The sequence below is a fragment of the Wyeomyia smithii genome, chromosome 2, assembly GCF_029784165.1.
Source record: "Wyeomyia smithii strain HCP4-BCI-WySm-NY-G18 chromosome 2, ASM2978416v1, whole genome shotgun sequence".
Taxonomy (NCBI): Eukaryota; Metazoa; Arthropoda; class Insecta; order Diptera; family Culicidae; genus Wyeomyia; species Wyeomyia smithii.
Window position 1 is genome coordinate 237,511,748 of NC_073695.1, and position 14,958 is coordinate 237,526,705.

Here is a 14,958-nt window from a genome sequence, read left to right on the forward strand (position 1 = left end):
TTAGCGTAGAGAGGGAGGTTTGTGCCGGTAACAGTCAAAACAAAACAAACAAAATCTGAACGGTGTCTAATTATATTTATTTTTTAAGTATATTTTGCTCTTTTTTTGTGATGCATAATCACTTGATATTTTACTCTCCCACAATTTTCCTGATGACACGAACAACCTGAAAACTTTTGGTTCTTTAGAATGAATAATGAAAAAAGTTTATATGTGTACCTTAAAGCTTTTTAAAATGTGCGTGACCACCTTCCCAGCGATTTTCTCATTTTTTGGAATCACTCAAACAGCCACAAGAACAGATAACACGGCCGCAAATGCTAAATAATGGCGCACAAATGTTGAATCATGGTGCCGCCTTTTCACTCGTGTCAAATAATGGTGTCGTTTTTTCATGCTTGCTACTCAAAATTGAGTTATAGTGGTAAATTCAAAAATGAGTTATTCTAGATTAATCTAAAATCAATGTAAAGATTACACAGAATCACCAAATGCGGTATTCATTTTTTGACGTTTCCATGCAACTTATGAAATTGAATTTAAATTAATTCATTCGCCGTGTTACTTTTCACGAGCGTGTACGACAGGGCTATGCTATAAACGTCAAATCCGATATAAAAGTCGCGTTACCAAATTTTATAGCGGTACCACTGACACCGCAAAACACGACAAAATTTACCTGTGATGACAATCATTATTGTGATAATTTTGGTAACACCATTTACACGGTAATATATCTTAATGTTAGAACTGCACTGTGGTCGAGAAAAATCATGGTTTTCAAGTTGTTTACTGAACAAATGACGCCATATTGCATTAGGATTTTGGATACGGGATACTCATTAAACGTCAGACCCCTGTTTTACGAACTGACAGGTGTCACGGATCCTGCTGATGATGATGTTGCTTTTACCCAGGGGGGATTTACCGCTGTCAAATTTCATATATGTGTGCGTTATCGCAGATCAACTCTGGTCCATGAAGTTTGTTGGTCCATGACGTTTGATAAATTACCAATGTGACGATAATCCATCACCAATTTTCGTTAAAAACTTGTTGCTGTCCCAAAATTTCACTACGGAACGCATTATTAATAAAAGTTTTCCGCTATTTCTCGAGTTTTGTTAAAAGAAAACGTTCCATTTTACTTCGATCAAAACGACAAAAACTAAAACATACAGACGCCTTGTTGCCAAATGTGCTGGTCACGGTTTCACGATATTTGACAGATAGATTCCCCCTGCTTTTACCTAAGACAAGACGCGACAGCTGGTCACCGTTACATTCAACCAATTTGAACCGGCTGCTGATTGGCTGAATCCGATAACGCAATCGTCACGTAGAAAATACAACGAGGTTATTTTTCACTGTAAAGCAGTGATGCTGGAGAGTCATAATTTAGCTATTATAATTGTTCATAAATAATGATGCCAAAGTATGCAAGGTACATGATATTACCGAGTAATGTATTTCACTGTTATAACTTTAAAAATGCATTGATTAATCGTTTTTTACTATTTCGGTTGAAGTCCAAGACACTTAGGAAGAGAAAATTTGATAGTAGAAGTATGCTTTATTGAACATAAAATAATAAATAAAAATTGAGTATTATTCGCCTATATATTGCAATTTTAATTTGTTTTATTTTCATTGACCTGCAGAAGTTGTTAAAAATAATATTCTGGCATCAACGGTATGGAACGTTCAAAAAAATTTCGACGGGGATGACGGCCGTTACGAAAAGAAAAATAAGAAGCCATCTGTCGCGTCTTGTCTTAGGCTTTTACGTGCGTTTTGTCAGCGGTTCCGAGCTTTCTGTCAAAATTTCATTCATGAATTCTCGTCAAACATGTGGAAAGGGCCCATGTGCCATATGTAAACAAGCCAAATTTTCTCGTCTTTTGATCAATACAAGCGAAATCTGCTTTTGCCAATAAGATTTATTGATAAAAGAATTCACTCTTTATCAAAAAATCTTATTTGTACGAGTAGAATAAGCTTGTATTCATTGAAAAACGTGAAATTGTGTCTTGTTTACATATGGCACATGGGCCCTTTTCACATGTTTAGCGAGAATTGAGTTCAGAAACGTCTCGTTAAATGATCTATAACACCCAATAAGATATACAAAGGTGAGGAAGAAGAAGACATTTGTCTGTATTAGTAACGAAAAAGAGGTAAACAGAAGCACGTGTTGGGGTTGTGACGTAGATCTCCAAAAACATGAAAATGCCCTTTGGAATTGTGTTCCGCAACGTTTAACGACGCAGGTAGGCATCTTCAGCCGTAAACTGTCATAACTTGTGAAAATTTCTTGAAAAAAATGTACCGAACATTGATTTTTGGGCATTGTTTTTGACTTCTACGTCATCACTGTTAACAAAAAGGAGCCCTTTAAACCCGAGACTCAAACCATCTCCGACCCTTTCTATATTCCATTGTATAACACCAGCAACGAGATCCAGAGGCGCATCCAGGCTGGAAGGCGTGCCTACTTTGCACTTCGGAAGACACTTAGATCGAGTCGAGTGCGATGACGCACGAACTTCAAAACCCTCTTTAACCAATGGTGAAATATTTGACATCATGGTTATTGTCCGTGCCCGTGTTTGCCCCATGTAAAAATTGGAGAGTGACAAACAATTATCTTTGACCAAAATTTTCATCTATCAAAATGTGACAAATATTAGACGCTTGGTCAAAGAGTGTATTAGAGCCTTAACCAGGGGCGACTCGTCCATAGGTGCAACCTGTGCATTGCACACGGGAACGCCATGCAAAAACTATATTTCAATCGCAAACTTATAGGGTAGGAGCGCCAGTTATAGCAATAGCACCAGTTATGGCTATACTGCTCAAAAAATTGAAAATTGAAAGACATTGAATATTTAATGTAGAAAAAAATTACGAAACATGAACAATGCTATATGATTTATGATAAATAATCATTAAACATAAATATTCATTATTATTTAGCAAGAAAATTAAGGTTTTTAAGCCCTACTTCCATTTCATACGAGTTCTTATCATTTTACTAGTGGACATGCTAATTTGAAATCGCTGTTAGGAACAGGTTGATAACAATATAAGTTTTAAAATAACGTATTTGGCATTAAAATTGAATTATCCGCCCATATAAACAACTGAATTGTAGTCTTTTTTATCGAACTACACATTTTATCAGTATTGCCATAATCGGTACGAAATAATTCGAAGTTCCCCATTTGGCAACATGCGAATGGATCATAGCACGCGTGGGAAACACCAGCTATCGCCATATCGAAACGAAAATAAACAAACCATCAGCAAACGTTTTTTCGGAGTATTCTTAGTGATTTCTGCTTGATTTAGCGATAGTATTATTATGTTGTGTTAAGGACGTACATGGTTCGCGTCATTCTTGCGCCGAAATCCAGGTTTTTCATTGCGCACACCGGAGGCTATAACATCATCAAGCGCGCGAGTGTCCGAGGAGGATACTCGTGGTTGGTTTGGTTCTACCAGAAGCTTTCTTACGAGAAATGATTTGCTCCATATATTGAGCTTTCCTAATAGAGTATGGAATGGAGATGATCCTTTTACCTACATCTCAAGTCCAAGTAGGTCATAGCACGGACCGGTTCTCGCAACGTCTACGAAGTTGAACAAGCACCAGGAAAGCAAAACGTAACAGTGATGTTAACTTTTAGTGCTGCTGGAGCGGTAGTTCCTCCTTATGTGATCTTGCCAGGTCAAAGAATCCGGAAAGAAGTGGTAAAAGGATTCCCTAGCGACTGGGGTGTAGGACAGAGCGAGCGAGGATGGATGGATGTAAATAATTTTCGGCAGTACATTGAAAAGATCTTCCATCCCTACCTGGAGGAACAAGATGTAGAACTTCCCGTCGTTATGTTTGTGGACGGTCATGCTTCCCATAAATCTATTGAAGTAGCGGACCTTTGTCAGTCGCTAGGAATAGTACTCATTTCGTTGTACCCGAACACAACGCATATAACCCAACCGGCGGATGTCGCGGTTTTTAAACCTTTGAAGGACGAATGGAAGAAAGTGGTGGAGAATTGGCGATCTGAGCACTGTGGGGAAATGTTTACACTAACTCATTTTGGACCAGTGTTGGCTGAAACAGTGGAGAGAGGTATCAAAATCGAAGGCATCATACACGGCTTTGAAAGATGTGGATTGTTTTCGTTCAATCCGGACAACGTTGACTACAGTAAATGTTTGGCAAAAAAACGTAAACATTTTCAAGATTGTATACCTTCAGATTTCTCTCATATTGAAGCTTGTAATTCGGAAACAGTTGTCGATGCGTCAGTTGGCGAAACCGGTGAACCAGTAGCTTTGTCACCCGCACGGTATCCAGCTTTTGTATCCGAAACTGTACGTTCTGGAGCTCTATGTAGGTCTCCAGTTGTCTCTGTACGAACAGAGAAGAAGTATGTTCTAATTCATATTGAGAAAATCATACAAGCTATTGATATGATTGGTACCCAAACTTTGAAAAAAATTCATCGAGACGTCAGATTCCTCTCACGAGAAGAGCGAACCATTCGTTTCTTCTATCGGGAATTCGTCCAGCCTTATGTAACCATTGACAACGAAGAGATACAGGCTAGTGATCAAGAAACAGACAAAGATCCTGGAGAGTCCACCATATATATGTGCGAAAAACTTACAGCAACTGATGATAGTATTTTTAGTTCATCGATCTCTGAGTCACGGCGTTACGAGAATGAAACAGTAGCAGTTGAGAAAAAGAACCAATGTCATGAAAATCCAATTATTATTGAACTGACTGATTGTACTCTACCTGAGACGGAAAACTCGGACAATGTTCTCTGTTGTCCACTCATTACAGAATCTGCGGTTGTAAACGATCTGCCGAATGGAAATACTTCCGGTATTATGATTACAAATATTTTCGTATGCCTATACATATTACAAAAAAAAATAATTTGCTTGCAGATAATGGAGGTCTGTTAATTGAAGTTCCAGCTGAAATAGAAAAAAACGATCATTTGATGGTCAATGTAATCAACAACTCTACCCAGTTTGATCCCGAAACAAGTATGTCAGTAGTAGACGGGAAAAGTATACCATGTGATTTAGTTACCTAGTTATTCACTTAAAGGTTTTCTTTTTCCATGACCTATTCCCATTCCCATTTCAGACGACAAAATTATAAATTTTACAGATTCGAGAACAACAACTTCTTCAAGAATTGTACAAGAAATTCCACCAATCTGCGAACCCACCGCAGTTCTTGAAACTTTGCTTTTGAATCCAGCAGACAGCATTCTAAAAGAAGCAGGCAGCAAGCCAAAGCTGGGGCATGCTCGACGATTGTCAATTTTTTCAAAACTGCCACCAACTCCGCCCCGCGTCACAATGCACCGTAACTATTCAAAGCGATTTTTCCCTGTTCTTACAGCAAAAGAAAGACTTGACGAAATACGGGAAAAGGAGAATGAGAAGAAGGTTATAGAAGATCGAAGAAAACAAAAAGCCCAAGAGCGCGTGGCGATGAAATTTAAACGCGAGGAAATGAAAAAGGCCAAAGCAGAAGAACGTGAACGTAAGGAAGCAGAAAAACAGCAAGCTTCAAAATCAAAACGAAAAACTAAACCCAGAGTTTTGTAATCAATTCTTGTTATTAGATTTTGTATAACTTTCGATATGTATCAATAAATTTCAATCCTTGAGTATCAGCTTCGTCGGGATTGTGATTTCCTGTGGTTTCTTGTTTGGGACCAAATTGATTGGCGGCTTAGTATAAACATAACTTTTAGGGGGCATTCAAAAGAACTTAGACTTCTAATGAGATGAGAAGTCAGACCAAAGTTCATGTTTCATTGTTTCAATTTGGTCGGCGTGCGACCAGACCAAACCAAGCGCCAAAAACAATATTTCGAGTATTCGGCGATCAAAGTTTAACCTCCCCATATGCTTCCTGCAAGCTGCTGCAGAGAAATTGGGTTATAATACCTTTATAAACCCTCCAAATGATTTCGTTTTTTTATGAAAGATAGATTATCAGTTTTAACATCCACTAGTGTTAAAAACTCAATTTTCAAAAAAATGGCGCTTGGTTCGGTCTGGTCGCACGCCGACCATTTGATATAGCAATACATCTGGCATACGAGAGGTCAACGGTTCATGTTTTTTTTAAACAACTATCGTGGTTTATAAGCCACCCCTTTGAGTATGATCAATTTTTGCAGATCATTATCTGGTAAAATTGTACGTGACGGAAATAGAAACTCAATTTAATGTTTTTTTTCGATATGACTATAACTGGTACATTCCTATGGCGAACAAAAGAACATTATGGCCATAACTGGGACTCGGTGTAAGAGTTTTTTTTGCGGCATTTCATCATTAAACTATATTGAAATTTTCAGTTCCTAATTATATTATGAATTACAATTGTTATTACCTTACGATGAACACCCTGTACAAAAAAATATCCAAATTTTTACAACCGAAATATTCAAAACACTGATACATCGTGCAAACTATTGCCATAACTGGTGCGCTTCCCCTATTAATATTTTATTGCTTTTTTGTTTCACTTTCAAATAGTAACAAATGGAATGACTTGCGTGATTACGCGGACATGATTGTGATTACTTCCTCAAACTGCGATTTTCAAAATTTGTAGTTGAACAGGTAGGTTCAAAAGCCACGAGTTGCCCCTGGCCTTAACGCTCTTGAAGTTTTCGAATGAAAGGTGCTGCGGACTATCTACGGTGAAATACAGACGGACGACGGAAATAGATGATTTTCACTGTGAGAAAATTGAGGAAAAGTTTTTAGCGTAATCTTTCTTATTTCTAAGAAAAACTGTATTTCACCTTGAAGTAAAAATAATAATCCTATTTTGGGACTTGAGAATTGTGATACCACTGGCAATTGAAAAACAACAAGTTTTTTTTTGTTTTTTATAGTTCAACCTAAAAGTGAAGAAACATTTATTTCATATTATGTCTTTTTAATTACTCTTGTTGTTTTCCTTATTTCATGTGTTGTTTGTTTCCTTCTTGTTTTTTTTTCTTCTGTTTGCTTTTTGTTTTTTCTTTTTGCTGCTCAATTGATGTTGTCGTTTGTGTTCTTTCTGTTTTTAGGTATGGTTATTCAGTGGTAAGTTTGTTGTCGCTGTACTGCTCTGCTAGTTTGCTTCATCGTCTCCCCGAGAAGACAATGGGGCGCTTTGTTTGTTTGGTGGTTATGTTGTCAGTTTCAGCTGCAATTTCCTTGTTTTTTTTTCTCTGATGTTAGTCTGTAGCTTGCTCTTGCTGGGATTTTTCTATGTTTTTCATTCGGTAAAACTCTGGGATGGTAGCGCACGAATAATAATAGTAAAATGAAGTGAGAGAAAATGCTTTTTGCAATCGAGAAGTTCAGAGTATGTTGTTGCAGGTAAAAATTTTTCGTTTTTTTTTCGCTTGTTCGACTATCAATTTATGGAAAAAGTTTAACAAGTAATTAGTAAAGAGAATAGTTAATCAATCGCAAACAAGCAAATTTTCGTATGGGGAATAGTTTTTCCTAAAAGTTATATTTTTTGCATGTTTAGGTATGTTTTATAATTTGTTGCTGCTCTGGCGTGGGGTTTTAGTTCAATTTTCTCTAATTTTTTTTATAGTCTAATCACTCACGTTTGATGACATCAGATCTTTCTTTCTAAAATTTGTGTTGTTTTGTGTAGTTTGCAAAAAGGGAAAAAACAATTCAACACTTCAGATTGACGAAATAAAAACCCATAACAAGATGTTTTGAGAACACGGTTGATATTGTTACTTTTTTCCTGCTCTCTACAAAGTTTCTCTAAGACGTGGTCACAAGTAAGAGTAGGTTGATCACTCTTCTCATTTCATTTCTGTTTAGAACACTGAAAAACTGTCATCCAGTCTGCCTGGGGGTTGCAGTCACGCGGATCTTTAGAGCTTTTCATTTTCTCCGATGATGGTTGCTCACTAAACTCACCGATGTTATAAATTGTCTTTAAATTTTTATGTTTGTTTTATCTAGATGTTTTTTTTTGTTTTGTTTCTATACCTTTTGTTATACGAAGGAATTTCTTTGTCCACTAGATGATTAACCTCGTTTCTTAAATGTATCTGATTTTTTTTTTTCAAAGTTTGTTTAAGGTAGTAACAGTTTCTTTAAACGCGTTTCTTGTGTTTTCTGTTTATAGGTTAAAGAGAGTTTGGAATTCGAAGATTTTTTGTTTGCTATCTCGCTGACGGAAACACACGAAAGAAAAGTATACGAGTATAAAATGGCGTCCGACAGTTCCACAGTACTATTTTTTTTCTTCATATTTTTAACTTGCTTAACATCTGGATGGTAGCTACGGTCGCTTGTTTTCGATACTTTTTGTTTGCTTCTCGAAAACGAAGCGATTTTGGTGGGAGGAAATTGTTTCTCGAGTGAGGGTGCTGGCTATTTGTTTGTTTGTTTTTCATTGTTTTCGTTTAATAGGAATCTTTATAATTGGGGCGCGCACAAACACACAAGTGGAAAAAACGGGGATTCGCCAGTAGGTCTTCATCAACTTCGGGAAGACTGCACAGCAAACGGGTTGCGCGGGTGGCGATGGAAATGTCACACAAAATTCGTTGCTTGCTTTGATTGATTTTTTTGTCGGGGATTGCAGTTGCGTCATTGCGTTGGGAGGGGTAATCGTAGTTCTAATCCAGCACCCTCCGATAAGCGTTTAGTTGCATGACTTGCTACTTTTTTACGACTGCCTCCCGAATCTAAGTTGGGGAAAATTTGTGACAAATTATTCACAAATTCAGAAGAAAATGCGCTTTAGTGTGAGAATGAAGAAAAAAAAACTATTTTAAACAGATTTAACTTTGCTTTTTTCGTCTGCTTCAATACTTTCTTAATTCTTCTCCTTTAATATATGTACCTTTCTCTAATTCATAAATGGTTTTTGTTGTTATATCTTTTTTGTTTTTTTTTTTTTTTGCTTCATATTCAGGTTTTTTTCTCATTTCATAATATGCTTGTTCACTTTTACAAAAAGATTCTTCAATAGAAAATACATACTTCATCGTTTCATCTTTAATCGTGTTTTTGAAGATAATTATCGATAATAGCATAAAACAAAAAAACAGGGAAAGAAATAACGCAAATTTGCATAAAGAAGGATAAAAAGTCACACCGTTTCGCGTGTGCTCTTTCCTTGTTAATAGGACTGCGTGTGTATGTATGTGTGGGTGTAATTTCAGTGTGAGTGTGATCATTGCACGGTTTAGCGTGGGTGTAGGGTTAGTGATTTATTTTTCGCCTTCTTCTTTTTCAGTGTATGCTTGTGTTTATATGAGCTAGAGTTTACCTTAGTTTTTTTTTTTTTCAATATAATAGTAACGATCAATGAAGATTGCCAGCGCTTTTTCCCTCTATGCACTTTTTTACTTGCTTTGCTGCGCGCTGCGTTTGCCAACGATTCAAACGAGAAGGCAAAAAAAGTACGGACATATGAACAGGATGAAAAAACGCGTAAAAAACTCATAACGACACAATATATATATATATTTTTTACAAACCTCTTGTCACCTACTGTTGTTTTTTTTTGCTTTGTTGTGTTGGTATTCCTAACGAATTATTCGCTTTTTTCCAAAATGTGAGTGTACACAATTGTGTTTGTTAGAATGTTGTGGTGTGTGTTTGCGTGTTTTAACCTTTTTCTATGCGGATAAAATCATACAGGGAAGTTACACATTGAAGATGGATTCTTTCTGTTACTTTATACTTTAATATTTTTGCTTTGTTTTATTATTAATTTTACTCTCATCTAGGTACACTTAATGTTTAAATTTCTTTTTTCACCGTTAGAAGTAAATGCTGCAAAAAAAGTTAATTTGTTGTTGTTGCTTGTTGGATTTGAAATTTTCAAATTCTATATACTGCGTTACGTTTGTTTATTTTTTTTTTTCTTCTTTTCTTAGTGTGTCACTCGATTACTGCGCTGTTGTGTGTTTTTGTTTCACTGGAAATTCACGTTCTTTTCCTCATTCTCTCTTTAATTTTTTTTTCTCGCCAGCGTCGCAAACATGCCCTCCACCAATTGGCTTCCAGAAGCCGAAACCCTACACATTTCTTTTCTCCGCGACAAACTCGCGTCGCGGACCAATGTGCTCAAGTAGCAGCCGGAAAAGCACCTTTTGAGAAAAGGATTATCCAAAAAAAAAAAAGAAGACAAACAGACTGCGACCTCTCGCTCTGGTCCAAGAGAGCGTATGGCCGAACAGACACTTCCAAGCGGGACCCACCACGGGAAAACGACAACAACCGGAAAAGCCTTCGACTAAACCAAACCAGAGAAAAAAAGAAAACAGGACATTTTTGTTGTTTTTGTTGGTTTTTCTTAGATTGAACGACTATAATTTACGATTTTCAATAAATAGTAATTCACTTTCCTTCGTTTAAAAATAACCATTACAAGCATACGTGTGTGTTTTGCTTTTTTCTCCTTTTCCTCCATCTCTCTCTCTCTCTTTCTCTCTGTTTCTCAACTATGGTTTTTTGATGGCTATTTATTTTCGTTTCAAGCTGAAGAAGATTTGAATCCTGTTATCAGGAACAGTTTTCACGGCATCATTCAAAGTTCATTTTCATAAAAGTGGAAAATATCTCACATCGTGTCGCAAAATCGAAATCCTTCGGATGACAAATTTCTACCTACCACTGCATCATGCTAAGCTTCTGACCTTCCTTTCGGTTGATCATCATCACTCCAAAATCAATAGATTTGCTCGCTTTCTACTGTTTCTTTTTTGTGTTTTTCGGAAAGAAAGTGTCCGGCTCTTGAAACGGCCAATGGAATTGTTGTCTTTGAGTGGCCCGCGGCTTCAGCACAAACGCAAGACAAGAAAGAAAAATCGCGCACTGGCTGCAATATGACTAACACCGTGGACACAGCCTGACTTTCTCCTCCTCCTCTTTTACTTCAATATCCTATCTGCTGTTGCTGCTGCTTACCCCTGCCACTACACCGGCTTTTGCTGTCATGCTGCTGCGGTCAGCACTTGCTTCCCCAACCTGTCCTTTCTCTCTCTTTTTCACGCGCGCGCGTGCCATATGCCTGTCCTCTGTTCTCACGCCATAAGAGCCTAAACGTTTGCCTTTGCCTGCCTTCTCACTTTCTTTTAAATTTATATTTATATTGTATTTTTACAAAAATTTACACAAATAGATTAAGGATAGTGATTAACTTTAATTAATGTATTTTTTTCTTCCTCCTTTTATTTTTCTTATTTAAAATTGTGTTGTTACAATTAATTTAAGTTATTTTTTCCTTACTTTTTTGCATTATTTTTGTCCTTTTTTTCTCTCTTGTTTTTTTCTCGTTTAATTTAATTTAATGTTATCTTTACTTTTACTTTTTTTTCTCTTTTTTAAATCCATAGCAATAGCGTTGCGCAGCTGGTGTTGCGCGTGGCTACAGTCTTCTTTATAAACAAATAATAGAAAGGCGCAATTTTTCGACCTGTAGCTCACTTCGATGTCATCATTGTTACGAATTCTGCAATGAAAAATGAAAACAAAATAGTTAGAAAACTTATATAAAGGAATGTGATTTCAAATCAATAAGATAATGGGGTGCTGCGGTGAAGCGAACTACCTAACTCTAATAATGTTCAATTAGCCATATGTTTTCTTTCCTGATTCAAACTAACTATCGATACCTCTAGTGGTTCAGAACCCACGCGAATTAAGTTTTCTCGATTAAATGGAAAGCAGTAAAACGTTACTGTGCCACGACAGCCATTTCCGCAAAACGAAAGCCACACCATCTTGATTAAACTTCTTTGTTCGGGTAGCGCCGCACTCTCGTGTGGTGATGGTGGTGGCAAGAAAAGCGCTTCTGTTACCTTCGGTAGTTGCAATAAATCAATGTCAGGGCGAGCCGAACCGAGCGGCGGCAGTTCAATGTGAAGATTTCCTCGTCCTGATTAAATTGATTACACGTTTACGGCCACCACTCCCACGCTCACATACACACACACATATGAGATTCTTGTACAGCAGGAACTATTCTGTTTATAGTTACTCTGTATAATATTGCACACGTTAGATCTGAAGATGTAAACGAATGCAAAAAGTAGTGGAAGTGCAATTTTCACTGACACAGGATGCGTCTGTTGGGAGGTGTGCAATTCGAAGTAAGAATTGAGTTTTGCTCGATATATGACTTTGATAAAGCACTCGGTACTAGGCATCCTACGGTCGTTTGGCGTGAAGAACCTGCTTCAAGGAGACGAGAATACTTGAGCTTTTAACTACTAATATAACTTATGCAGCAGACAAGACCATAAACTCCTGATAAATCGCAATTTTGCGCCCCCGGTAAGAGGAGCAAGCCATAATTCCAGTCGGATAGAAACTGGGACGAATTTGCATATCAATCGACTCGTGCCGTCGTAGAGGTTGCTGAAAAGCTATTTCAGGAAACTGCTTTAGCAGCTGCAGCTATTCAAACATAATTGGGCAGAAGTCGGGCATCATAATTATGGATACCTACATCAAAGGCATTTTGACACACGCCAACCATCAAAGGCATTTTGACACACAAACAGCAGCACTCGTTTTGACGTGATCTTTTGCGGGTAAACTGTAACCCTACCGCTCCTTAAGGACACCCGCTGGCGGCTACCATCGGGTTGTAGTTGCATGCTGCTAATAATTCACTAGTGCAGTCAAGAAGCGCGAAAGAAGACTCCTCTCCGGTGCCGGTGAATCGAGTGCCAGGTTAACTACCCCCGGCAAGGGCGGCTGAAGCACTCGGGACAGGCACGCAGAAGCTGCTGTGCAAAACACTCTTTGAATATTAATTTTTACCGCCCCTGGAGTAGGGGTCGCTTTACCGAATCAAACTGTATACGCGCGCTCGGTTGAGCTAAACTATTGTTTTATTCCATCGATTTTATATGATAAGGGGGGGTTGATCTTGGTTTGCACTATGCAAAAACTGATCCTGGTTCGAGCTCTCAACTCAACCATTGAAGATTCCGAAATTTTCCGAAAACTACTCTCGTCATTGCAAGATTAGACTGAGTTCTAGTGGAGTGCTCATTCAAACAGTTGATTATGATGCGTTGATATATTCCATAGAATTTTATGCATTTAAATCAGGGTTTGCGTTTCAAGAAGGGCTGTTACTGGCACGACAGATGCAAATAATCGTATTGTCGAGTACATACGAGGTTTCCGGTGAACTGCTTATAAACAACGGTTTTGAAGAGTTTGTAATGACCTTTTTTATATGTTCTTGGTTGCTACTTACCAGATTGAGATCATGTACTTTAACTTGGACTGTAGAAAGGCATGAAATATATTAAGCATCTCTTTCGTCGGTAAATAGTTGGAAACTTTATACAGGAGACCGAAAGTTTAACTGTTTACCAACTGGAGTTTACTTATGTGGCTACACCATGTGAGATTCGTGTCAAATCTTAGACCTAGATACTTGTATGTTTCAACTTTCTCGACTGTTTTAAAGTTTACTATTAAAGCAGCGTTTGTGGGTTGTCTGGAGCGGATGGAATCGAAGATCATATATTTCGTTTTTGAGATGTTGAGGGATAAAAGTTTTCTGCGAAGTATAGCTGCAACTTTCCCATGTCCTTCTACACTTCTGTAGAAGGACATGGGAAAAAGGCCCCAAGTTGCTGCCTTGAGGTACTTCTACGGTCGTATTTGGGCGATTAGTACACGAATTATTCACAACTACGAATTGCCTTCTAGATGAGATAGCTTCAAATCAAATCGTTAGCTGGATCCCGAATACCATAGTACTCAGGCTTGGTGTGTCGAAATATGTGTTTAGACTAAGGATTAGTACATAAGTTAAATTGTCTGTACGATGTGTTTTATGTCGAAGATGAAATATAAATAAATAAATATACATAACAGAAGTTCGAGATAGTATGCCCAAAGCTTGTCGTGAGTCCAACGCTCTGTAAATGTTATCCACTGACTCACTGACTGCAGTCTAGTCTAGAGCGAAAATCATACTGATGACTGTATAAAACTTGATGACTATTGAAGAATTCATTCAATCGAATTACTACCAGTTTCTAGACATCAGTGTTTTAGGGCAAGAAATTTAATAGTCTGTACACCGAAACGAAAAAAGGATTATCTTTGAAAAAGTTTACACTCTAATAAATATTGAAAAAAAATATCACTTTATTATTATTTTTATTAATTTCGCTTGCCTTTTGACGACACTCTTGCTATCACTAGATTTGTTTGCTGCTAAATTAAGCATATATGCTGTCGTAGAACCAATAAAATTAATAAAACGGCTTGAACTTTTTTTCTTCCCTCTTCAATTTTCGAACATGGAAACAGTGTGACATAAAATGAAAATAAAATTTGTAACCACCTAACTTTTATCTAACATTAATGAAATAACTCTCTACAAAAAAAAAAGGCAGCCCTGGAAAAAAAACCTCGCGATTAATTACCCTCCTCAATTACACTTATCCCGTTCCTCTCCCGTATCCCGTTCCAAAGACTGAGGCCGTTGCAGGAAGCCTTTGTTGGAGAATACCATTGCGGTTTTCGAGCGCGATGATCAACGACAGACCAGATGTTTACCTTGAGACAGATCCTAGACAAGTTTGCTGGCACATTATCTATTTATTGACTTCAAGGCGGCGTACGATACAGTGAAACGCAACGAGCGGTGCCAAATTATGCTAGAACGTGGTTTTTCAACAAAACTAATTAAAACGTTACGTACGACGCTTGACGGTTTAACTTCATGCGTCAGGACAGCGGGTGAATTTTTGGACGCGTTTGTGACGTTAGATGGTCGTTCTAGGCTTCGCGGACGACATTGATACAGTTGGTGTTAACCGTCGAGCAGTTGAGGAGGCATTTACGGCTCTCAAAAGGGAAGCTGCGAGAGTTGGACTCACCATAATCACTACCAAA

The 14,958-nt window shown here is 37.7% G+C and overlaps 1 protein-coding gene across 1 annotated transcript in view; it reads right to left on the reverse strand.

Annotated features, from left to right (window-relative positions):
• Positions 1 to 7,062: 7,062 nt before the first annotated feature.
• LOC129725364 (calmodulin) overlaps positions 7,063 to 14,958 on the reverse strand; it is a 67,811-nt gene continuing 59,915 nt past the window's right edge. The window contains exon 4 of the mRNA XM_055681123.1: positions 7,063 to 11,539. Coding sequence (XP_055537098.1) covers positions 11,511 to 11,539 — 29 coding nt within the window. The 3' untranslated portion in view covers positions 7,063 to 11,510. The remainder of the gene's footprint in view (positions 11,540 to 14,958) is intronic.